The sequence below is a fragment of the Megalops cyprinoides genome, chromosome 2 (assembly GCF_013368585.1).
Source record: "Megalops cyprinoides isolate fMegCyp1 chromosome 2, fMegCyp1.pri, whole genome shotgun sequence".
NCBI lineage: Eukaryota > Metazoa > Chordata > Actinopteri > Elopiformes > Megalopidae > Megalops > Megalops cyprinoides.
Window position 1 is genome coordinate 8571809 of NC_050584.1, and position 24648 is coordinate 8596456.

Consider the following 24648-nt stretch of genomic DNA (forward strand, 5'->3'; position numbering starts at 1 on the left):
TAGTCAAATGTGTTGCTTCTTGCCTCTGATTCTCGGCATGAACTGGAAGTTTATTCATTTCAATGAGATAAGCTTGAGATGGCAAAATTCATTCTGGGGATTGAGACTTTTGATTGCTGTGTAGTATTTTTAGAAGAATTTGAAATTTGCTAGTTAGCTTCTTTAAATTCCTTTTCCTAGAAAAAGATAATGGCTGTTCTGTGAGGATTCTGACTATAGTGATTGCTTTTGAATTCTTCTTTAAACTGTGGTAAGAGCCTTTCTAAGTCCTGATGTGTTACTATACAGTATGACTCCCCAGTTTCAAAACTTGTGTGGTGTTTCAGCTGTGGCCTCTCCGGGTCTGCAGTATCCCATTTATTTGTGCATCAGGTTAACTCACATTACATTCACTAGTAATTTCAAAAAACCACAACATGTGTACTAGCTCTTTAGCAATCATCATCTTATTTGTATTTGTTTAAAAGCCATGTTGTCTTAATGGTAAAATAATAAAATACAATAAAACCCCCGGTAACTGTTTGAAAGGATTTCTGAATTAGTCACAAACAGATGTGCAAGTACAGTCCACTGTGGAACTGATTTTCAAATATTTATGTGAATATGGTGTGAATCCCCAAAATTACGCTAATGTAAAAATGTAATTGTTAGGTGAAGTTTCATTTACCTCCCCTTTGTGTAAAACTGATTTATCTGAAAAGGTATTGTGATTTTATGAATTTTTGGGACATATTGGTGTTTAAGGGTCCAGTTCAAAACGCCATTTTAAAACACTTACAAGAGCTCATATTATCTTTGTATGAAAGCAAAGCTAAGCAGAATGTGTTGTGTTGTCTGATATCTATGCACAACACTATAATCTATACCATTATAATCTCAATGTGTTTGTATGTCTTTTATGTTCTTATATGGAGCTGTCTTTAAACATCATGTCCTTCATTCTTTAACTTTAACTTTAACTTGAACACATGGTACAGGAGTGGATCAGTGATCAGAGGTTATCTGCCTCTTGTTATGTAGCTACTCTTTGCTTTTTGGTCTGTCCATCACTCTTTAAAATTGTCAGGACTCAGTGAGCCAGGACTCATCCAGTCACAAGGTTGGGTGTTATCTGTGAACACTTGTCTGCCTTTGATCGGACAATGTCTTCACTTACAGATAACCTCAGTTTAGCTTTTCATGCCAGCCCGGGGTGCCTCAGTCTGGAAAGCTCACCCACGATTACTCACCTCGCCCGAAGGGCCCCTCTGTCTTGGTTGTTCATCAAATGAGACTCAACAGAGCCAGATTATTCAGATAAGAAGCACGGAGATGAGACACAGGAAAGGACGTGGATTAGCTCGGCATGAGGTAGTGGTAACAGTGTGAAGTTTTCATTTTAATTATAGACCTGGCCTTCCTCCTCCAGCCACCTCCCAGAGATAGCACTTCCCTGTACAGGCCCCCACTTTGTAATGTCTGAGATTAATCGCATTCATCATAAAATCATGCGGCAGATGCCCCTTTCTTTTACATTCTGTAACCCATTCATATGGGATGGATATTTACTGGACTAGCACAATGGCACATCAGAGGGCCAGCCAGGGCTCTGACCACACACCACATGACATCCAACTCTGCATGCACATGAAAGTTTACAAACTTTTAAATTATGTATTAATTCCTATTCAAGTCAACTAGTGTTCTGTTCATCCCTGTCGGCACAATAGATTCTACAGTAGATTCAGTACATTCACAACAGATTCAGTAGATTCACGATAGATTCTCAGTGCACTGAATAAGCTGTTTGAGGCCTATCTGTATATTGTGATAACGTGCATAATTTGTATGTTTCATTTATGCCACTAGTTATGTGTTATTCCCAGTGAGTCAATGACTGTACTCTATGATTTGATTCTCCTATGAGTTTTTATTATTTTGCACCCAATGGCAAATAACGCTATAAAAACTGATGTTTTTGCATCACGTTAAAACTACACTATAATGTGTTACCTAAAATGAACATGTTTATTGTTCTGCGGTAATCTCAGAACAATTAATGGAATTACTAGAATTGTGGTTGTGATTTAAAAAAAAAATTTAAGATATTATTTTGGCGTGGTGTACAGCAGATCACATAGAAAAGTAGTAATAAAGAAGTCTTTATTCTCCAGGTAATCTTTCAAAGAACTGCACTGCCGATGGCTGGACAGAGATGTCACCCATCACCATCGTAGTGAATTGTGGGTATAATCTCAATAGCACTGGTGATGATGTAAGTATGCTAGTTGTTTATGTTTAATTGTTACAACATCTCCTGTGACATATAGTTTTTTTATTAAAATATTGCATACTTTCTGAAGACAAACTCATGTATGTTTACTCCTCACTGCATTGATTAAGGAGTCGAAGTTTGAAGTTGAACATCTTAAACTCAGGACTAGTCAAAAGAGGCATTACAAAGAGCCTTATGTTGCTTTCTTTGAAAATTTGCTCAGAAAAAAAAATTTAAATATCGTGTCAGGGGAATTAACATTTTATTGTTAATGTACTGAAAAACAGTATTTATTGCATAGCAATGAAAGAGTTTCTAAAAGTTACTGGTATGTCAGCATTTAAATTGTGTATTGTTGAATCATTCATGATTGTTTTAAATATACTGCACAAACTTAAAAGTTATCTTTGTGTTATTTTTAGGCCTATAAGTCTTACAACACTGAGGGAGACCAGTAAAAGATTAAAATAGAAGTGTGTTTTAAAAGCTTTGCATGTTCACAAAAGAAGGGTAATCTTACAAAGTAACACAGTGAAACTCAGTGAACAGTAAATTTCTTTTACAAGGTGGTAAAAGCTTTCCCAGTGTGTTCTCTCATCCAAAAGTCACAGAGGGTAGCTAATTAGTATGCCAAGTAGTTGACTCCAATGGGAGTTTGTGAGTGAGGGACTTAAAAGGAATTTGATGTTAGAGTCCCTTATTTGCGTGACACCTCTTTGATTCATGAACTTCTAACCTTAGCTTGCCGTTGGTCAATGGCACAGGTACAACTAATACGGAGTATACTGATTAAAGTACAGAGTGTTGTTACAAGCATTATTCTCCAGTGTATGACAAAACGCTAAGTTTAAGACTAAAGAGACATAACATAAATTCCTGTACATGGATCAATAAGCTTCTTTAAAACAGGATCATTTGGATAGTTTAGTTGTAATAAATGAAAGACTTTTTTTCCATCCAAGCTAGCCACGTACATTATTTAAGGTGAATATTTGACTACATATACATTTAGCCAGGCCTCAAGTTGAAATAACAAGTCTTCATTTAGTGTTACTTCTTTGCCATTGGTTTTCTCTCAGGGTCAGTTCTTTTGGACCGTGAAGATTGGATATACCATTGGTCACAGCGTCTCTCTGATCTCCCTCACCACAGCCATTATAATATTGTGCATCTTTAGGTAAGGCTTCATCAGGTATATGCAAATGTTGGACATTATAATTTTCATTTTAAGGAAATGAGTGAGAGTGAGGGTTTACTTTAGGAGCCTGTAACAGAAAAACAAAACAACTAAATGACGTAACTTCTGAAGTATGAGTGTTTTTGTTAAGAAATTGTCTTTAGTCAATCTTTTGTAACACCATGCATGCATGTATGGCAGAGAGGTGTTTTGAAGAACAAAGGAGCTATTTTCAATTTGTTGTGACTGTCTTCATTGCTCTGAACATTGGGAATGTTGAGAAGTGTAAAGTTGAAAACTAAAACTTGCAGTGATACTGGCACAAGAGATGGTGGTGAGTGGTGAGTGGCTTGCTTTCTTGTCTTTGGACCCTGTTCCGTTTTTAAGTGAGCAATACAGATTTTGAACTAGATCATATTAACATTTTTACCCTCCTGCCAAGAGCATATAAATCCAGTGGGGGAGTTATGTTTTGGTTCAAGTTGGACTGTCAGTTGAACCAGGTATGTGATTTATGAATAATTAATAGTTTTAAATTAGTCCCAGCTACAATCCCGCAAAACAACATTGAGAAATCTGTTTGCATAATTGTGCAGATGAGAGTGAGATTGCACGTTTACATGTAAGGGCTTCTGAATGTATATGCAAAAGGTTGCCTCAAGGGAAGACTGTCCAAGATCTACCAATGCAGTGGTATCGTTCTGATATTGGATTTCTATGAGAAGGGGGTAGATTAAAACCAGTAAGATAATGAGGGATGCTCAGGGATTGATTTGAAAAGGTTGCATCGTACCTTTCTCTTGACACCTAGGTAATTGATTGCAGGCTTCACAAGCAGAATGACATGCTAACATCAAGGCTGAGTGCTTCCAGACTTGTAACTTCCGAGATACTGTACTCATAAAAAATGCATCAGAATTTTTCACACCCCATGATAAGCAGCATTGTCCTGATCATATAAGCAATCAAAAAGGCCCGATCCCTACCTTGCAGCAATTCTATTAAAATGGCAGTGTAGAAGGGGATGCAAAAAATATGTGAGGAAAATGAAAAATTAAAAATTAAGCATTCCTCTGCGTGCTCATTAAGAGATCTCAAACTGCCAGTGATCTTGTAGTTTGGGCTGATTGAATTTGACACTTTCCATAGGTCCATTCTGGTTCCCTCCTGAGTGGGAATACTGTCCACTGGGTGCTGGTCTAGGATAGAGATGCGTTGGATCTAATACTATATAAGTAGAGGGTGCCTTTTCTTAAAATGGATGGCAGCAGGAAAGCAATTTTGAGTTTATTTGGGGGGGGGCACAAATCATATTTATGAGAGAGGGTGATGCCAGTGAAATCGTAGTCACCGGAGCTAAACCTTTTTAAGTGCTGAGTTCCTTTTAATCATCTCCACCATGGATACTCTTTGGATGTGTGAGACCTACAAGGACAATAATGCAAAACCCACACATATTCAAAAATACAGCTCCACCTTCTTGTACATGTTCAAATAGATTTAGAGAAGTGATGGGAATACAGGAATATATAAGCAAATGTGTAAGAGAACAATAGTGATGTGAAAGGTTTCAAAGTGTGTGCAAATAGAAATTGAGCAGAGATGGCTAAATTATTGCAGCAGTATCTGTTCTTCCTTTCTTCTGGGGTGTTCAGCTGAATTTCAGCTCCATATTTATTACATCCTGCATATGGTAGTTACCACAATCTGATATGATGAAATGGAGGACAATGAGATTTAAAGTAAGCCAAGTGTAATGCAAATGAGTTATCTGTCAAAAATGAAACTTTTTCAGTGCTGGTTTCATTTGACTTTGACTTCCACTATGATGCTGGTTCTAACCTGCATGCAAATTTCTTCTTGCACCTGGCATTACCAAGGACAGGGACAAGGTTTTTCCTTCGCTTTGTAATGATTAAACATGCAATAACGCTAAACAAATAGAGTGACATTACAGAACAGCTTTGTCGATTAGTCATAGGGTAAGTGGCTCCCTTTCCTGGCCTCAAAAACATTTTGCTCTCCATTTAGCCGGAGGACAGCCGCAGTTCAGTGTTTATATAAGCATAGGACCGATGTTTTGCAAGAGTTGGTCCAGCGAAAAAAAAAAAAGACAATGATGCTTTTGTTCTGTGTATTCTAGGAGAGTAGCTTGTTTCTCACCTGGAAACAGGACTCTTCTGGGTGCTGTCACTGGATGCACAGAGGCATGGATTGTTTATGCGTTGCCCAATATAGAGCCATCAGGGTAACTTGGCTAACTTATGGGCCCTGGCTGTCTTAAACCTTATGGGTCTATGAGGGAAATTTTTACATTGCAACTAGAAATGGTAGCGAGTTATATGCAGCATGCTCAGTATCTTCTAATAACCTATGTACCAAGAGAAATGCTGCAATGCAATTTATTTATTTTTTTTCTTTTTTTATATGGGATGAAACTAAACGAAAAATATGAACAAAAGCTAATCAAATGCAAATGTAAGCAAAAGCAAATGGATGATTTCTGAATAGCTCAGGTATATGGATGTCAGTTGCGAGTACGTGTGCTCTGATTCCTCTCCCCAGGAAGCTGCATTGCACAAGGAATTACATCCACATGCACCTCTTCGTGTCCTTCATCCTGAAAGCCATTGCTGTGTTCATTAAAGACGTGGTTCTGTATGACGTTGGGGAGTCGGACAACTGTTCCTCCAGCTCAGTAAGTCACTGTCATTACACGGGGTTAAGCTCTACAGGGAAGAACGCTTCGCGCACAAACTCCCTCTCATGCTGGGAGACACATTTCAAATATTTAATCATCTTTTGACGATGTTCTGCCATTGTCCGTTGACAGCAATATTGAAGGTTATCTAGGGGGTGTCGTTTAGGTATTTTCACTTGGTGGGTTACACGTTTTTGAGGCCACCGTGTCCCTGTTTGTGTTACAGCAAAACGTGCAAGCAATATTCTGTCAAGCATGCAGTGTTCAACTAAAATGAAGCATTATCAGAGAAATTCATTCAAACATAATTGCAAAACAACCAGTCATCGGAATAAATAGATCATTGGAATAAATAAACCTTACACTTCAAAAACCTAATTTCCGTAATCCCGTTCATGGACACTACAAGCTAATTACCTTTTTTGTCTTAAAATTAATTTATCTCTATTTTTGAACCTTTACTAACTTGCATAAAAATAGTAACCTCCACACAAGAGAGGGCTGTTCCTTTCCCTGCAGTTACTGTAGGGATGATCGTAGAATGCAGGTTTATTAATATTAATCTCATTACGTTACCCTTTAAAAATCCACCAAGTAAATTCCCTCTAAAATAGAAGTGAATGGGGTGTTATAAACATACCAAATGTATGTAGGTAGGACAATCACCTGTCATGTTACAGCTCATATAAACTGTACATGTCATGCTGTTTATTTCTGCTGTTCTATTCCATGTAACCAGATGTAAATATTTAGCTTGCCAGGCATTTGTCTGTGTAAAAATGTTATTTTCTTTGGGATTCTTATCTAAATGTTTATAAGTGAGTGTCAGAGGACCGGGCAGGGGAAAGACCAAATCTACAAAACCCCCAACAGAAGAGTTGCAGTCTAAAAATTAAATGAAAACTTTCCTCACAGTTACGATGTGTTCGGACCTGTGATTGAAAAATAAATTGTATTACATTGCAATTATCAAAAAATGAAATACAAACATCATAAAGCTGATTTTTGTCATACTTTCATCTTGTCCTTTTTGCCACATGGCTCCAATAAAACATGGTTAGTGGTTTACCTAAGCTGGAAAGGATGGGGACAAAATGAATAAATAGAATAGAATGAGAGGACTCTGTATTTTGCAAGTATGACATCACAGTTCAATTTCTGCACTATTATTCTAACACTGGTCTCTCCATGTACATTGGGCAGCCTACGAAATTACAAGTCATTAAACCTTGTTGTTTTATTTCTTGCTTTTTGATTTACAAATGCTCTTTTGTTGTGTGTTGTGTTGTTCAAGGACATTGCTTTGCTTGTTATTAAGCACTTGACTCCTGAGAAATCATAGCTAATTAATTTGTATAGCTAGAGAGATCTGGAGTGCTGTTGTTTGCTAAATATGGTACACAGTGCTCGGCACTAAACTGTGTGGTAAGTTCTGTAAGTGCTAAGTACTGCAAGCAATTAATTGGAAGTAAATGTATTGTAAGCTTTGAATATCTATATTCATTTAAAGTATTCCCCTATGCAATATCTCATATTTACTGTCAATATGAGCCTTGTCTTTCTGAAGTTCAGTTAAGCGCTGCTGACATCAAAAGCCTCATTAGTTGAATTTTTGATACCTCATCCACCCTTAGATATCATGTTCATTTGCAAATGAACATGAATTTAATATAATTTAATAATTTAATTAAAAAAAAATATATATATATATGGAATCGGTTTGCTTGATGGCACGCTGTATGATGCAGGAAGAAATTGCAATGCTTATGTTTTTGATATTCCTGATTTGGAGAAAACCTTTGGTTATGAATAATACTGATTGTGTTAAGATCAGGAATACAGAAAATGAATTAAATATTTACTTTATAATGTGAATTGTATTTTACAAATGATAACAATGATTTACAAATGACACTTACTTCCATCTGACTGGGGTGACTCAGGGTGGCCATTGGCTATTATACTTGTCAAGTCTGTGTTCCTTCTGTATTTTTTTTTTTAATATATGAAATGGGGGAATGTTTTTTTTTTGTTGTTGTTGTTGATTTTTTTCTGCTGACATAAATATTAGAAATGGACAAACAGCCAAAGAGTTCTAATACTTTTTAGTGATCAAGTTTACATTTTCTTTTTCATAAATTTTTACTAATTTCTACCTTGGGTGATTGGTAGAAGCCTACATTGCAGTTGTGGAGGTCAATAGCGAGTATGCTAGGAGAATGTGAAAACTCCTTTATTGAAGGAGTTACTGCTAGAAAATTATATTTTATTATTATATTATATTAAGGGTGCAGTCACCTTTTTTGTATGTAAATGTCCATGACAACTTTGTAAAGAGTATTATTTTACGCATTAAGCAGATCTATTTATATATAGCTACTTATACGTACATAAATATGTACGTAAATAAATCAAATAGAAAAATAGATTTCATTAAACAGTAGCTATTATAACTATTAAGGTATTGATGGATCTAGCATTTTTACTTTTTTACTATACTGTTTTGCTATTTTACTGTTGCAAACTTGCGCACTATACCGCACTTATATTACAAAATGTTAGCTTGTTAGAGATAGATATGAACCAGGTAGCAGGCATGCTACTGACAGTTACTCATAGCTTAGGTTAATAATATTTTTCTTAAAATGTTTTCAATCTTAAACCAGACACACATATGTATCCTGACATCTCAGACAATTCTGCCATAGAATGGCACAGTTAGATGTAGTATCATTTGGTCCCACAGTGCCAGAGGTTCTTTACTGCACAATATTACTAATTTCCTGTACTTTATTGTTGTGTGGAGGTTATTATTTTTATTCATGTGTGCTTCAGTCTGATGTCAAAATAGATGTCACACTGGATATGTATTTTAGGTTATACTAAGTGGATGTGTAATATGTAATGGCCATTCCAGAGATTTCTTTCATAGTGAGTACCATTGAGAAAATGTGATATTTTCTGAACTTTTCATTGTGCTTGTCATGCATCACATTTTGCAACTTGCTGTTCAATCCTGGCTTCTTCTAGATTTTGACTCCAGTCATTGTAAATACTTCAATTCAACACCTTGTCTATGAGTGGCCAAATGGAGCTTGGAGAGATGTTCACAGCTCCTCTTGGAGAGTCTCGTGGGAAAAATCTGACAAGCATGCCTTTTTTTGGGTTGGAGTAGGTAACACGAAAGACTAATTATATCCATAATGACCATAGCAATGACTAATAGAAAGCCATGTGATGTTAAAATAGGTGTTTCAAATTTGGTTTTGAGTTTATTGTTATCAGATGCCCCAGCACTGACTGGCTGGGCCGATCAGAGGTGAATGCCTTGATTATTCAGTGAGTAGAAACTCTCATTGATATCATGGTTCTATTTTACTTTGCCATAGTGGTATATTGATACTCTCTTTTGTACCTCTTTTTATGAAATATAATTGAAGACTCTCCAAGTCTACCACTGTAAATGCAGGGTTGAAATAGAAGTTCTTAAAGATGTTGAAGACTGCACAAAGTGCTCACCTGTTTCTGATGTCTCACCTTACTCTTAGTTGGGCCTGGCTGTCAAAATCAAAGAATCAGCTATCCCCTCTTTTGAAAGGTAGTTTGGAGGTTAGCAAGCTTCCTCTTTGTAATACAGAATACAAGATAATGGGATAGGTTTACAGGTAGAAAATTAATTGCATTGATAAACATTGTGTTTCATTTGTCAGAAAATGTAAAAATTCAGTTTCAACTGAAATAATAAGACATTTTCTGGCTATATACCAGTGTAAAATTAGTAAACTTATCAGAGAGAGCTTTTGCAAAGTTTGCTAATTGTAGATATAGAGCAGTGGTAGTGCCACCTAGAAAATCAACAAATACTGCCTGCAATGACATTCCACACGTTATTCCGGCCTGTAAGTGGTGGACAGTTTCTTTTACCCTGTGGTTTGTCACGTAAATTGACAACCTCCTTTACAAAATACGTCTGTGTTTTGTGCTGGCAAGCTTGGCCGGACATCCGATAGCCCTGGCACCAGGCCAGCACCATAATGCAAAACAAGTTACTATAGAATGGTTTAATGTCAAGGGTCCCTTTTGAACCCCATATGTATCAATGTAGACTCTGGTCTGGTTTAAGCTCTATTTAAGCACTATTGTTGTGAAGTTGGTGTTGGTGCTTAACACCAGTATATGTGCACCAGTGTGTGACGCTGAGCACCCTTGCTGCCCCCATGTCCGGTGTATGCCCAGACCCAACCCTGAGAGTTGAATCTTAATTTTTTTATATACTGACATTAAATTAGAGAAATATTCAATAGTGAATAATTTCAGATGTTACTCAGGCCTCATTTTCCAGACGGGGAGTGTTTTTGATGCACAACAGCATGAGTCAGCTCAAAACAATCTATGATGTTATTAAAGATCTGGAAAAGTTCATTTTGGTAAATTCTTTGTAAATGAGGTATAATGCCTAGGCACTGTTAAATTTGATCTGCTGGCCCTCTCTTTGCTCCCTTGAGTTTTCATAATGAATATGATGAAAGAGATATTCTCATTGGATTCAGTATTGCTTTGCTGGTCTGCTCCAATGTGAACATATCTGTCTGTTAATGGTTATAAAGCATTGGGCAACTTTAGCTTTTCATGAATTGTTGCATCACTGTGACATCCTCTCTGGGGTTCAAATAATTTTTATCTCTCTTTTTTGTTTACAAAATCTGCTTGTTTAATCCTAAATATGTATTTACACTATTGCTGGCGGTACGGCCATCCGGCAAAGTTTGATTCGAACGTTTCTTATTCTCTAACATATGAAAAAAAAAATTTGAAAAAGTTTGACTTCTGAACAGCATGGGCTGCATAGTCTGCTGTAAACACACCGTACTCGAAATAACGAAATGTGACAGCAGGAGAGAAATCAGGCTTGGCAGGTTAAGAACCATAAAGAGGACATTTATGTCCAGAGGAACCCCAGGGGCTACTCAGTGACCGTTTGACCGCCTCCATCTTGAGAAATTACAGCTCGGTCTAAGGAGCTGCTCTGGGGCTGTTAACTGCAGTAAATGGTCACCGGGAAGGACTGCTCAGTAAAATCCAACCGTTTGTCATGGAAACATCTGCTGCAGTTCTGCCCGTCGAGCCGAACCCCACTTATGGTGTGTACTTTTCAGCAAAACACACATCCCCTGTTTCTTCTCACACAAGACATAATTACTCATGATCTAAATTTGGCCTGGAGTGAAGGGCATGGCTACAGAATGTAGGGATTTTTTTCTGTTTCTACATCCTTATTAAACTTATTCACACCCTTGTTATATAGCTTTTATAAAATAATTCAAAATTACTATGACAGTGTGCCAAGCCAACTATTTTCTCTTTGTTTTTTGGGCTGATGAACACTGTTTAATGCTATGTTATGAATCTACTATGATAGATAACTATAATGGAAATGAATATCTTTGCTGGTCAAACTAATGCAGACCAAATATGAGTTTGAAATAGATTAAGAATTGGTTTTAAAGTATTTTCCACAGAGCACAACATGTAACAGTCTTACAAGTACACATATCAGAACATGAAGTTTCTAAAAACGTACAGTGTGTGTTAAAAACATTGCCGTGTTCCAGAGGGCCAGGTGGTTGCCACATAGTGTTTGAGACAATCCATTAGCTAAACCCGATGATGAAATGTTGTATATGGAGTGTATAATAAAACACCGCTGAGAGCTGCCATTTGTTCGTTCAGTGGCAAAGTGTGCATCAGACCCGCATTTCTACCACCTTGCCTCCCTCCCTGAAAGCCTTTTATCAGTTTCATGCACTGCGCCTCCCTCTCAGAGAGGGAAATTTCAGGTAGGCTGTCAGGGCAATTTGGAATGATTTGTCCGCATTAAGCACTATGCCATCCTGCTTTGTTCCCTGATTCAAATATGAATCAATTTGTTTACACTTCAGCCCTCAGAATGTCCCACTCACTGAAATTGTATGGCTGTATCAGACCTTATTTAAATTACATGCTGAGAATATGGACTTGAATTTGGGGAGTAAAGCTGACATGTTGGTTCAAAATGTACCCATTTTCAAGTTTTTGGGGTTTGAATACTGAATCAGGAACAGAAAATTGAATGTTATCGATGCACCACACTTAATTAGTTAGTGTAAAGGATTTCAGTGAGAGCACTACATAGCAGATACTTAGCAGATTATGATTACACATGTATCTGGTGTCTCATATCTCAAAATATCATGTTAATATCAAAATGGAAATAGCTGTCTGTTTTATTTCTTCTTACATGTCTAACTAGCTGAAATAGTATGTGCATCCTTTATGGTTGTACACACAGAAGTATTTGGAGGCAAAGTTTTAATGTTATTTTGTCTTGCAGCTGGCAACAATCGATGTTGTTGGAATAATACAGAGACCAATAGTGAGAATCATGACTAGTGGTACTGGAGAATTTGTGATGGTGTAATACAGCAGTAGTCAGTCTGGAAATTCCTACAGTTTAGCCATATGACATTATCCGGTGTCTAATGTCAAGTGTGTTATTGTCCCGTGTTGAAATTCTGTGTTTACATGAGTTTACATTATACAGATGTTAATGTTTGTAAAGTCTCAGGATTCAAGGGTCGTTGTGGTCATCTCTGTAGTAAACCCAGACAGTGCCTATTTCAAAAAGCTGTACAGGAATGAGACATGTCCCACCAACTTGATACTTGCCATATCTGCCATCCCATTGATCAGAGAGATACTTGTCTTTGTTGTTGTATCATTTATTTTATGTTCAATCTGTGTGTTCTTTGAGTTTTCTCAAGCGACTGAAGCAATTAATTTGATGTATTCCGATGAATGTTTTCTTTACTCATTATCAGTGAATGAAGAACTGATTTATTAAAGGTTTCAATATATCCATGCTGTTGTTTTACTTTTTAAAATATACAAATTCATCATTAATTCATACCAAGGCTGAGTTAGGACATGCGGTATTTCCACAGTGGCATCGTGACTATGGTAGGTCCTTCTGCAAACTATTATTGCTTCAGTTTTGATTGTGTTTCAGAAAGCTCATATGCCATATTTTTCTCTCCCACTGTCTCTCCTCTTGAGTCAGTTACCATGCTGACCTGCTCCTTTCTGTCCTTGTGCTGTCATAGTAATCAAGAAGAACAGTCAGAGGTATTTAATGTTATTAAGGGGGCTCTGTTGCTATGTTTTTCTGTGTTTTTTTATTATTTTGGGGAGTAATTGAAAAGGAGGACACTGCCACGGCTGTTCTGTTCAGTGGTACCCCTGAAACATCACTCTTGTAATGGAACCTAAAATACTTGCGTGTATGGACTATGTTTTTTTTTCTGTTTAGCTTTGTTTGTTTATAGTAGAGCACTGTAATCTAGCTAAGCAAAGGTAAATCAAAGACCTATGTGTCAAGGATAACAGTATAATGGAAGATTGAGGCAAATAATTTTAGAATGTTCCACTACTCATGTATAAAATTTACTGACCAGATGGTAAATTGGAAATTTTGTTTTTTGTCATGTACCATCCTTTTTACATTACCTTTTAATTCTCTAAATATCTTGTATTTAAGTATTGATATCTGACACATTTGTTGTTCTCACAAAATATTTTGGTGTGTTCCTGACAAGGTCCTTGATGTTAGATATGAGGTTGAAGAACTCACAGAGTAAAAATATTAATGTCACGTATTCATGGCCAAACTATAAATATTGTTTAAAAGAATGAATGAAAAGAATGGAGCCCCTTGATAGATTTCTGATTTTGTAATTGCTTTTTCTGCTTATAATGTTACAATGATATTTATCTATAGCTCAAATCAAATGTCAAATCTATAAAATAACTTGTGACTCGCCAGAATCCATTAGAGATGTGCACCATTACCCTGTCTTCTTTATTTTGCTAAAATAAATTTAGAAGTGGCATAGTGCCATTTTATTTTCGTAAAAGCTTTAAGTAAGAGCATCAACCCCTCTGCAAGTCAGTTTCTCTTCCAATACTCTGTAACAGTGAATGTTTTATTTCTATTGTTAGGTTGGATGCAAGGCAGTGATAGTTTTTTTCCAGTACTGCATAATGGCAAGCTACTTCTGGCTTCTGGTGGAGGGCCTGTACCTCCATGCTCTCTTGGCTGTTTCCTTCTTCTCTGAGAGGAAGTATTTCTGGTGGTACATACTGATAGGTTGGGGTAGGTATCCTTATGTGTTTATATTGACCTTCAAATTTTGTTGTTCAAACGGTGTGTGTGTTGTTGCAAATGCAGTAACAGGCAATAATCACCTGTCTTCAAGTGGTATTGAATGGTCAAATGGTCTGCTTTTAATACGTTTACAGGAGGCCCAACGATTTTTATAACAGCATGGAGCATCACAAAGGCCTGCTTTAATGATGTCGGGTAAGTTACAACACATTAATAGTACTTCTCAGACTTTGGTTGTCTCTCTGTGCATCTGCATCCTGAAATCAAGCCTGCTTTTAGATAAACTTTGGAGAGTACCCTAATAGTGACCACTTGCTGTTACTGAATGTCAGATGCATTCCAAAATGTGAACATATTCTACAATGGTAGATTGGTATAGCCAAACTGTGGCTATAACTCAGTGCAATCTGTGGCTGACTTATTGCTAAAATTGTGTGACTCAGAGGCCTTTATGATGGCAAATTGAGCTGGGGACTGGCAGTGAGTCTTTCAATTAGTATGTGGGTTCATGTTTTAATTAGACTCATTAAAATAACAGAAAAGCCAGGTGCTTTGATTTGCATGAAAAGGGCACCAACCCTTGTTGAACAGATCATATAGTATCAAGAGACAAGCCTTTTTAAAATGATTAGTTCTGCTTTTTGGATGGTATGCTATTTTAATTAAGGGTGGAGCTCAATCCTCCTGCAAATTGAACGCATAAATGATAATCAGTTTGAAAATTAAGATTTGTGTGGTAAGTCAGTGCTTTTAAGTGCAGGGCTTGTTACAGGAGTTGCACTCCAACTTCTTGATATTATGGCTAGGGAAGTACTTCTAGTTTTATATCAAGCTTTACAAACCTTCCCCCTTCCCCTAACCTCAGATGAGGATAAGTAAAGGATTGGAATGCTCAGGATGGAAAATTGCTCAGGAAGGATATAAGATCAGAATACTGGTGAATACTGGTGATGGCCAAATTTTGGACATGGTCACACATTCTCTGCACTGACCCCAAGGATTCTTCAGGTTTTCTATTGAAGGTTAAGGCCTTCAGTTACCAGGGTGAAGCTGGTACACAGACCTGGAATTAGTGCCATCAGGAGGATGAAGAGTGTTCCACAAACGTTAGACATGTGTGAGGGGTTCCAACACCTTTCCTCATCAGTCTTCGTTAATCATTGGCATCACCACCATTATTATTGCTACAATGAGACATTGTTCATGTAATATAACCTGTGTTGCAATATGAAGTCGTATCATGGCAAAAGGTGGCACCATTATAGACTGCACGGTGAGCTGGTGGTCCAAGAAAGGCACAATGACATTAGGTCAAGGATCAAATTGCAATAGTATGTACTGTACAATGAGCAAAACTACCTCAGCCAAGTGCAACAGTTCATACAGGCATTGCTAACAGGTTATCATCAGGACTGAATTTCTCCCCTTAAAACCAATTGGTCCTGACAAGATTTTAAATCTTTTTAAGGCTACTTTGGCTGGAATTCTTTGAGAATGTGGCAATCAACATACATTAGAACAGAATTAGTAATTTGGACATCTGAAAGACATAACAGTGATAAAAAAAAAATGATAGCATCACTGTGCTTGCTTATTCTCTTCCTTGCATCTCCCAGTGCTTGTGCTTGAGTGGTAGTGACAGGGGCATGATCTGATGAGAAATGTGGCACAGCGGTATTTTCTTCGCAGCACAATTGTCAATCAAATCTACCTGGCGAACAAAAGCAGGTTGAAATAGTAACAAGTCCTTTATTTGTTGGCTAGCCATTAAGTGAACTCTTTATAGGGGCTGACTATTAGGAAAAATAAAGATTAGCTCCAATATATGGGGGAGATATATGGGGAAGTACTATCGTCTGAATAATATAATATGTAAATATAAGGAAATAAAGGATTCTGATTGCAGAAATTCCATCTTACAAGTTAGGATGAGGGAGAGGGGAGCAGGGCCGCCATGTGTAATAGCTAATGTGAGTGAAAGTACAGGAAGGAAATTCTAGCCAGTTCCATCCTGAGGTGCAGGCGTAGTTGCTACAGTATGACAGCTACATGCTGACTGACCACATACCCATGGGTTAATTGTGTACATTTAATATAGCTAGGTAAAGGTGTGTGTGTGTGTGTGTGTGTGTGTGTGTGTGTGTGTGTGTGTGTGTGTGTGTGTGTGTGTGTGTGTGTGTTTGTGGGCTAGATAAATGCATAGATACATAGATTTAAAAATATTATGTAGTATTCAGTATTAGGTACATGGAAGGACATGCCTCATATCCTGTACCCTATTTTAAGTGAGTGTTTGTACTGTTAAATATAACATTGTAAATGCACCGCTGCCATATTTCTTAACTAAAAGCTTTGAAACAATTAATAAACTGATAGTTAGGTAAACAGGTAGTACAATTTCCATTTTGTATACTTCTTTGGTCAGGAAGTGGCTATTCATTATATCCCTGTAAATATTAATATTTAAACTGATCTGTCTTCAAAACAAATATGAAAATACAGTGAGTACATGAAATACTGATAAATATGTAACATTTAATTAGAAGACGATATTAATAGATCCTTAAAATAAAGTATAATCTGTTTAACACATTTTGCATAACCTGTTGTAGGTGCTGGGATATTATTGAAATGTCTGACCCATTCTGGTGGATCATCAAAACACCAATTTTAGCCTCAATACTGGTAAGTTCATGCTCTACTGCCAGGAATGAAATTGTATTGCACCACACATCTGATCACAGCTATGCTACCTCCAGATGTTTTTGGTCACAGTTGTTCTGAGTATATCTTTCACACTCCCTGGTCTGTACTGCAGGTAACTGACCATTAACAAGTTCATTACATTTTGTTGGTTGATAACTGTCTTTGGGAATTAAACTGCAACAGTTTAATTAAACTGCAAAATAATTACAGCATAATTTTGGCATTACCCTTAATCAGATACATAATGAATTTGAGTGTGTTTGTGAGTTTGTTGTCTGGTCTGGTCTGGCTATGACAGACATCAGTTGATATTTATATGGCTGGAAATGCTTTTGACTGATTGTAAACAGCAATCTAATTGTAAGATGTGGTGATTTGTAGAAACTAGTGTTTTCTGCAGTGGAAAGAGATGTGTTTATACCTTAGGGACTGGATTATATGTGAGACACCATTAAAGCTTTAGGTGTGAAGAGTGCTTTCACAGCACATTCTAGAGAGCTGTAGGTGGAGTTTGTTTGTGGCAGACAGGCAGATAGGATTTACTCCAATATTTTGCAAAGAATTTGCCATGTGCAGGAGCTGTAATACAATTCAATGCAATTTTTGGGTGTCTGTGCATGTTATGGGAATCCCAGCTGAATGTGATCCATTGTTTGGAATTTTACTTTGTATGGAATAGTGTTCTAAACCAATTTTTACATGCTTTTAATCAACTATTTATCTAATAATAAATGTCAACAGGACTGTACTATTCTCTGGTTACCTGAGACATCTGAAATGCAGACTACTAAAGCTGGCCATCTATTTTCTGTCTTGTGGGGCCTTAAACTTCAGGTTTAACTTCAGATTTACCGCTAGGTTACAGGATCAAAAACTCAGCATTAGGAGAAGCCATGTCTGCTCATGCCTACTCATGTTCTGCAACTGGCTGTTAAATCGATCGAGCTATTTGCTTAATTTTGACATATTAAGCTTGTTTTTAACTGCATAATATACACAATTTAAAATCTGTACTTTAAATTGACATAAATTGACAACTGATGTTGACAAAATATGTGAAATTAAGCAAATAATCTGATGAATAGTCAATTTGTCCTGAACCTAACAAACACTTTGCATGAATTTTATTTATGTGTTTATTTATTTTTTACAAACATAAAATGTACCGACTAAATGAAACCCAAGTAAATTAATGAATCCACTTGGGAGTGATAAAAAAAATCAGATTTCACCTTGTCTGCCTTCCTTTTTTCACCATTTACAGATGAACTTCATTCTCTTCATTTGCATAATCCGAATACTTCGTCAGAAGATAAACTGCCCAGATATAGGACGGAATGAATCCAATCAGTATTCGTAAGTGTGTCATCCGATCTGTACTCCCTTTTGGATCTGAGTCTGAATTGTAGGAACACTAACAATTGAATGTTTCATGTCATTTGACAAAATGCGCTGTCTAAAAACAGATATTGTCATGTCTTGGGTTTGAAATTTGTAAAAAGTGTTGCTTTTACCAAGCTTTTTAAAAAAGTATAGCTGCTCCAAATGGTATACTTACCCCTTGAACAGCATATAATTATAATGTATATAAATTTTTATTTTTTGTTTCAGGGGTAATTTGTTAGTTCTATGAAGTAAATGTAAAGATGTGGTACTTCCATTATCACATCACAGAAAAAAATTAATCAGAGCACAAAATTTAAGGAATATTAAGAGTACTTTTTGTAAACTACACAGCTGAAGTCATCTCTCTTGCATATGCTATCCTGAAAATTTAAATTGAAGTATAATCTCTGTGCCATCATAAATACAACCAGGAAAGATTGTCACCCCATCTCCTGTGGTTACAATTTATAAGCACCCTGCCCAACAAATACACAGAAGCAGGGATTAATGATATCTCTATGGCATTTGGTTTGTTTTCTTCCATCAGGGGTCTTTTAGTTTTTACTAGGACACCTTTTATTTGTCAGAAATATCTGCAGGATCTGAATGAGTAAATGCAGATAAAGTAACTGTATGTCTCTATCTGTTTATGCAGGCGGTTGGCTAAATCAACTTTGTTGTTGATTCCTCTCTTTGGAATAAACTACATCATATTCGCATTTATTCCTGACAACATAAAAACAGAGTTGAGACTGGTGTTTGACCTTATTCTAGGGTCATTCCAGGTATGTAAGCAAGTCCTTGTACCTTCAATGCATCCCACATTACAGTGCATGAGTAAAACAGTGCTCTTATTATAATGTTGACAGGTGGTTGTGGTTCTATTATAATTTTTACATTCTACTGTTCTAGCTATCTGGAAATTAATTTACAGTTTGAATTTAAAGTTGGTAGATTTCTCCAACTGTTTTCACAATATGATCAGTCTTGATAAGACTTCCATGCAACAACTCAATAGAATGGACAAGGTCTGTTCATGCTGTTAAGTTGCAATTTGAGTGGGATTTAATTGAAAGTATTAATATTGTTGTTGTTATTTTTACAGTTACTGTTACTAATTTGATTAATTGAATAATTAATTGATTCCATTTGCCAAATTAGTTTGGTAGGGCTTTTGAACAACAAATGGAAATATCACTGAAATATTGCTATGTGGAGGCAGTCCACAGTAAACGTAATGGACAGGACCATGTGGCTGTTCATTCTCTTTGCACACACAAGAGATCTCAGCCCACATTTCTGTCCATGACACTGTATATATATGTAACTTACAGCAAAATGTCACAGCATTAGAATCTTTACTTTCTTGAGGTACTGCAGTGGCAAATAAAAAGACCTCCTTGAAGGTTAATGGAATTGTGTCCCTGCATTTCAAAGAAACCTGTGCCAGTTTTCCTCATTATACAAAAGGACTCATAAAGAGGAATAAAGTAACTTGCCTGTATTGCCTGTATGTACATTAGAAACTACTCAAGGTATTATTTCTGCTGTTGTTAAAGTAGGGGGGAAACTGTTTTATTGTAACATTACGGCTTATAAACATCATGACTGATTTGATGTAACCGAAATTGCCAAAAATTGTTCAACAGTAGAAATGTAAACTGCTTGAATCATCACTCAATTTCAGTGCATTTCATCTGAATTAAGGCCATTTGTATGTGATTGTGAATATGCCCATCAACAGTTTTATATCTACATGGTATTCTGAATTTCCCTTCACTCTGAGTTAAAAAAGGGAGGAAAAAATCCACCTCAAGTGACCATTATCATCTGCCAAATTGTGGGTGTGGGTGGTTATTTTTCAAATTCCTTGGAACTTTTCCAGGTGCATATGCTCACTAAATCTTCTCCCCAATGCTGCTACAGTTCTGCTTTTACCATATGCCACTTAATGAGAAATGATGGAGAGACAAGAGACAGTCTGCATGAAGGCATAGTTCCTCATTTATTTCATTTCGAATCTAGCCTTCCAGTATGTTTTCCTATCCTGTCTACTCAACCACTCTAAAACGTACTGGTTTTATTTTTATAATGATATGTCTAAAAACAATGAACCAAATGTTGTACTTACACTGGTGATGACTACAGTCACTGTATTTAGATGATGTTTCTATCCTTTCAAAAAAAATTATAATGAAATTTGTGTCTCTTTTGTGGTCATACTGCATGTGGTCATTTTGTGATAATGTGCAATAGACATAGGAATTCTAATTGTTGCTGGTTTTTTTTTCAGGGTTTTGTTGTGGCTGTCCTTTATTGTTTCCTAAATGGAGAGGTAACACCGGCTCATATATCACTATATGTATATATATGTATATATGTCACTATATATCAGTGTTCGACTTGTAGGCTTGAAAGGTATAACTTATACCAGTTTACAGCTTCCCTTTCTCTGAATTGTGTGCTGTGGTAGCATGTATTTTTATTGTACAGTATTTGCCCATATACACAGGCTATTTATACCTGTGGATATTTTTTTTTCCATGCCCTCAAAGAAGGGCATGTTGATGATGGGAAAATCTATTTTTTGCAGTTTAAAGGCTCATGGGGAGAGCAGTTTGTTCACTGCATTTCAACACTTGTGTTATGTGCAGTTTCAGTGTGATTATGAGTGTCGCCTTTGTAATGATTGATACATTGCCATTCTAGTGATTTACATTGATTTTATGAAGGCAAACTCTTATTATGCCATCATGTCAGATATAATGAGGATTAAGGAGAATTACATTTGTTAAGTAAGTAAAAACAAACTAACAGCAATGATCGGTTAAAGGTGAGATTTTTGCCTGCTACATTTCAAGTTCGTTAACTAACTCTGTCGCAAATAATCATAAAATGTTTTATAGTGAAGAAAACACAAGGACCTCATGCAAATTGTTTTCATTAGTCACTAGCTACGTAACTGTATTAACTATTCACTAACCTAATTAACTATTGTGATTTACTCATGCCAGCTTTCAATAATAGTGTAATGTTGTTGATAAAAAACAGAGTAAAAAGTATCTTTTTAGACTTTTGAGACTTTAATTCTTATGTAGTGACTGTGGTCCAGAAAACTATCCAGAGTCCCAAACATGTTTTAAACAAATATATACCTAAATTAAGACACCACTTGGATAAAAAGTGGTTAACGACGAAGCCCTGCAAACCCAAGTATTGAAAAAAATCACAGGAAAGCCTTATTTGTAAGAGGCTTAAAAAGTTTATATTTGATGTTGTCCACAGTCCTGTAGTTTCCTGCAGTTCAGTAAACTGACTCTTTTTAGCTAAACTTGTGTAACGACCTCATTGCAGTTTGTGACGACTTGTCATAACATCTGAAGTTTTTTTTTTGTTGTTGTTGCTTATTGTGCAGAAGTTCCGAGTTTAACAGAGCAGAGGCTGTGAAAAATGAAATTATGTACAAATGCACAAATGCAGTAGACTGCTGTGTGTGCCTTTATTCTGTGCAACTGCTGAGGTTTATCATTGATTATTTTCATTCAGTCTTTTAGTTCCTTCATTTTTTATGAAATGAATATGATTGGATTTGGGTTATAAAGAATTTTACAAATTTACTTCTGGTTTGGAAGATCATAGAAGTCCTCTATTTATAACAAAACTGGCAGAAAAACGGCAGTTTTTTGTTTGTTTTTCCTCAATAAATAGTGCTACTGATTCTCCATTTAATTAGGTTCTAGCAAAGTGCCTTTATCTGTACATGACACAATTGAATGGTTCATCCAAATACTGTCCAAATACAACTAATTCATGAAAAATGGATCAATATAACTACAGGTCCCTGTTGCCGTCACAGTCTGTAACTGCAAAGCCATGTCTCAGGAATAGAAATGCCCGTCTCCTAGGCTGGAGCACTACAGGAAGGCACATCCTTGACTTCTCCCCATCTGCCCACTGTCCCAGGTGCAGGCGGAGATCAAGCGCAAGTGGAGGAGGTGGCACCTGGAGAGGTTCCTGGGCGCTGACATGAAATATCAGCACCCCTCCATAGGCAGCAATGGGACCAACTTTAGCACCCAGATCTCCATGCTCACCAGGTGTAGCCCCAAGACACGCCGGGCGTCTGCCTGCCAAGATGACTCCTCTGTGCTCTGATGTCATCAGCTCCCGTGTTTGGTCTGCTTTGCTGTGTAACCATCTCTGACATTTTAAGGACTGTTGAAGAAGGTGAGGAGGCAGACACTAGAAAAGGGAAAACAATTATGTGGCCAGCGCTCATTGAAAATGGGTCTTTTTTTTCATGAAATTCAGCCTCATTGTTAACAAAGACTTAAGAATGTTATTGCTGTCTGATGTCAATGATAGAGGTCAGAAAGTATTCCCTCATTTTTAGATAAGATGTATTCATCGCATGTAGTTGATGAGGTAGGTGTGATTTCAGAAGAACAAGCTCTCCTGGAAAAAGGTTCCTGCTCTTTCATTTAATGTCTCATTTCATCCTAACACTTTCTTCCACCCAGGAACATCTGTTCAAAACCATATCAAAAAGTTTTCAGATTCAAAACACCAGTGCACTGCTGGTAATCTCTGATCTCTTCTGTTGTCTCTAAGGTAACAGATCAATGAGTACATTTGCCAGCAAATATTTCATTCAAATGAAAAATAACTAATTAATCTTGTAATTTGTGGATAATTACTTTCTTGTGTAAAAATCCGTTCCATGGACTGTACTGCTCCCTCCCATTCAGCTCTGAGAAACACTACACAGTTTTTACTGCCTGCTGTCTCTTGTTAGTGGACATTTTGGAAAGTGGATGTGAGACTAAATGTCTTTCTTCTACAGTTAAATATGGTGTTGCTTTGCCAGCCCATGCAGTGGATTTTTCAACAACACTTAAAATAAAAATCATTGTATGATGATAACCATTTAGGGCACAGAAGTGAATGTCTGGAACTGGAGTTTGTAAGTGCTCATTTTTTAAAAAGTGGGCCACAACACCAGTGTGCTATGTGTAAAAAAAAAAGTTTGTCAAAATTTACATGTTGGGTTTTTTTGTGCAAAAGACAGCAGTATCAGGTCTGGAAAAAAATTAGATAAACCACATAAATCCCTGGATTTTTCAGTAAGTTTCAGTTTTGGTGGAACTTCAACTATGTGTGAGTAAAAAAGCAACAGTTGCATATAATTGTGTCGTCTTTCGGGACAACTGATTGAATCATGGAGAAAGTTCATGTCGGTTAAGCTTCTGTTTGAATGAATGTGAACTTTCATTCACATGAAGAGTGTGGGTGGACTCATTTTTTTCTACAAACAAATATTGGAATAGAAGCTATTTCAGGTTGAATGTCATGTCGAAATGGGGAAAACCAAAAATTTCTGATTTTTTTTCTGTTTTTTTTTCTCCCAAGAAACACATGGATAACATTCCAAATGACAAATCTGGGATACAAATGCCCTTTCCTGCACTACATATTTTGATATGAGGTCTGTTCTCTGTGATTATCTGCTTGCTACCTGTATCACTCCTAGAATCATCCACCCATTTGATTTGTCGTTGCATTTTTACCAGTGGCTTCTGTAAGCAGCAGTCTTGCTTGTGCCATACTCTCCAGTTGACATTGGCATTAACCTCAAAAATTCAAATGCATGCACAGTATGGATTGGATTAAACCCATTCGAGTTGTACCTTAACAAATGTTTGAAGAAAAACACTTTGATGCATGGCTGCTCCACTGTGATGTCATAATATTGGAATCCCTTAATGAAATTTGCCATTTTAATGTGAACATCTATGTTGTATTTTAAAGGTGTCACATTTCACATCCAGTAATTCTGTGGAAATGTCATATTTAAAAAAAAATGCTTGAAGGGGTAAAATAACTGTCCTTGGATATTGTTCTTATTGTCATTTTTTCAATGTCAAATGTGAATACATCTGAGTGTTTCTCATACAGTGTCATGAAGAATGTAAATTTTAACAGTGCTCAGAAAATATTGTGCAGTATTTCACACATTGTTTTATGGGTAATTTATGTTTATTGGTAATTACTGGTATGGTGTGTTTATAATGAGCTTCTACATGTATGGTATCAATTTCTCATGTCTGTCTACTTGTACAGTATGTTTTGTCCAGTATTTTGTACAGTATTATAGTTTTAATGGACTTGTTTTCAATGTCAATACATAGATTCAGAACTGGATGCCCTGTTATTATATAATATTA

General features: G+C 36.6%; 1 protein-coding gene across 1 annotated transcript in view; it reads left to right on the forward strand.

Moving 5' to 3' along the window:
• Window positions 1-23631, forward strand: part of vipr1b (vasoactive intestinal peptide receptor 1b) — a 51815-nt gene extending 28184 nt beyond the window's left edge. The window contains exons 3-12 of the mRNA XM_036553979.1: window positions 2154-2254; window positions 3334-3431; window positions 5997-6129; window positions 14167-14320; window positions 14467-14527; window positions 16945-17017; window positions 18303-18394; window positions 19080-19209; window positions 20718-20759; window positions 22388-23631. Coding sequence (XP_036409872.1) covers window positions 2154-2254; window positions 3334-3431; window positions 5997-6129; window positions 14167-14320; window positions 14467-14527; window positions 16945-17017; window positions 18303-18394; window positions 19080-19209; window positions 20718-20759; window positions 22388-22579 — 1076 coding nt within the window. The 3' untranslated portion in view covers window positions 22580-23631. The remainder of the gene's footprint in view (window positions 1-2153; window positions 2255-3333; window positions 3432-5996; window positions 6130-14166; window positions 14321-14466; window positions 14528-16944; window positions 17018-18302; window positions 18395-19079; window positions 19210-20717; window positions 20760-22387) is intronic.
• The last annotated feature ends 1017 nt before the right edge of the window (window positions 23632-24648 follow it).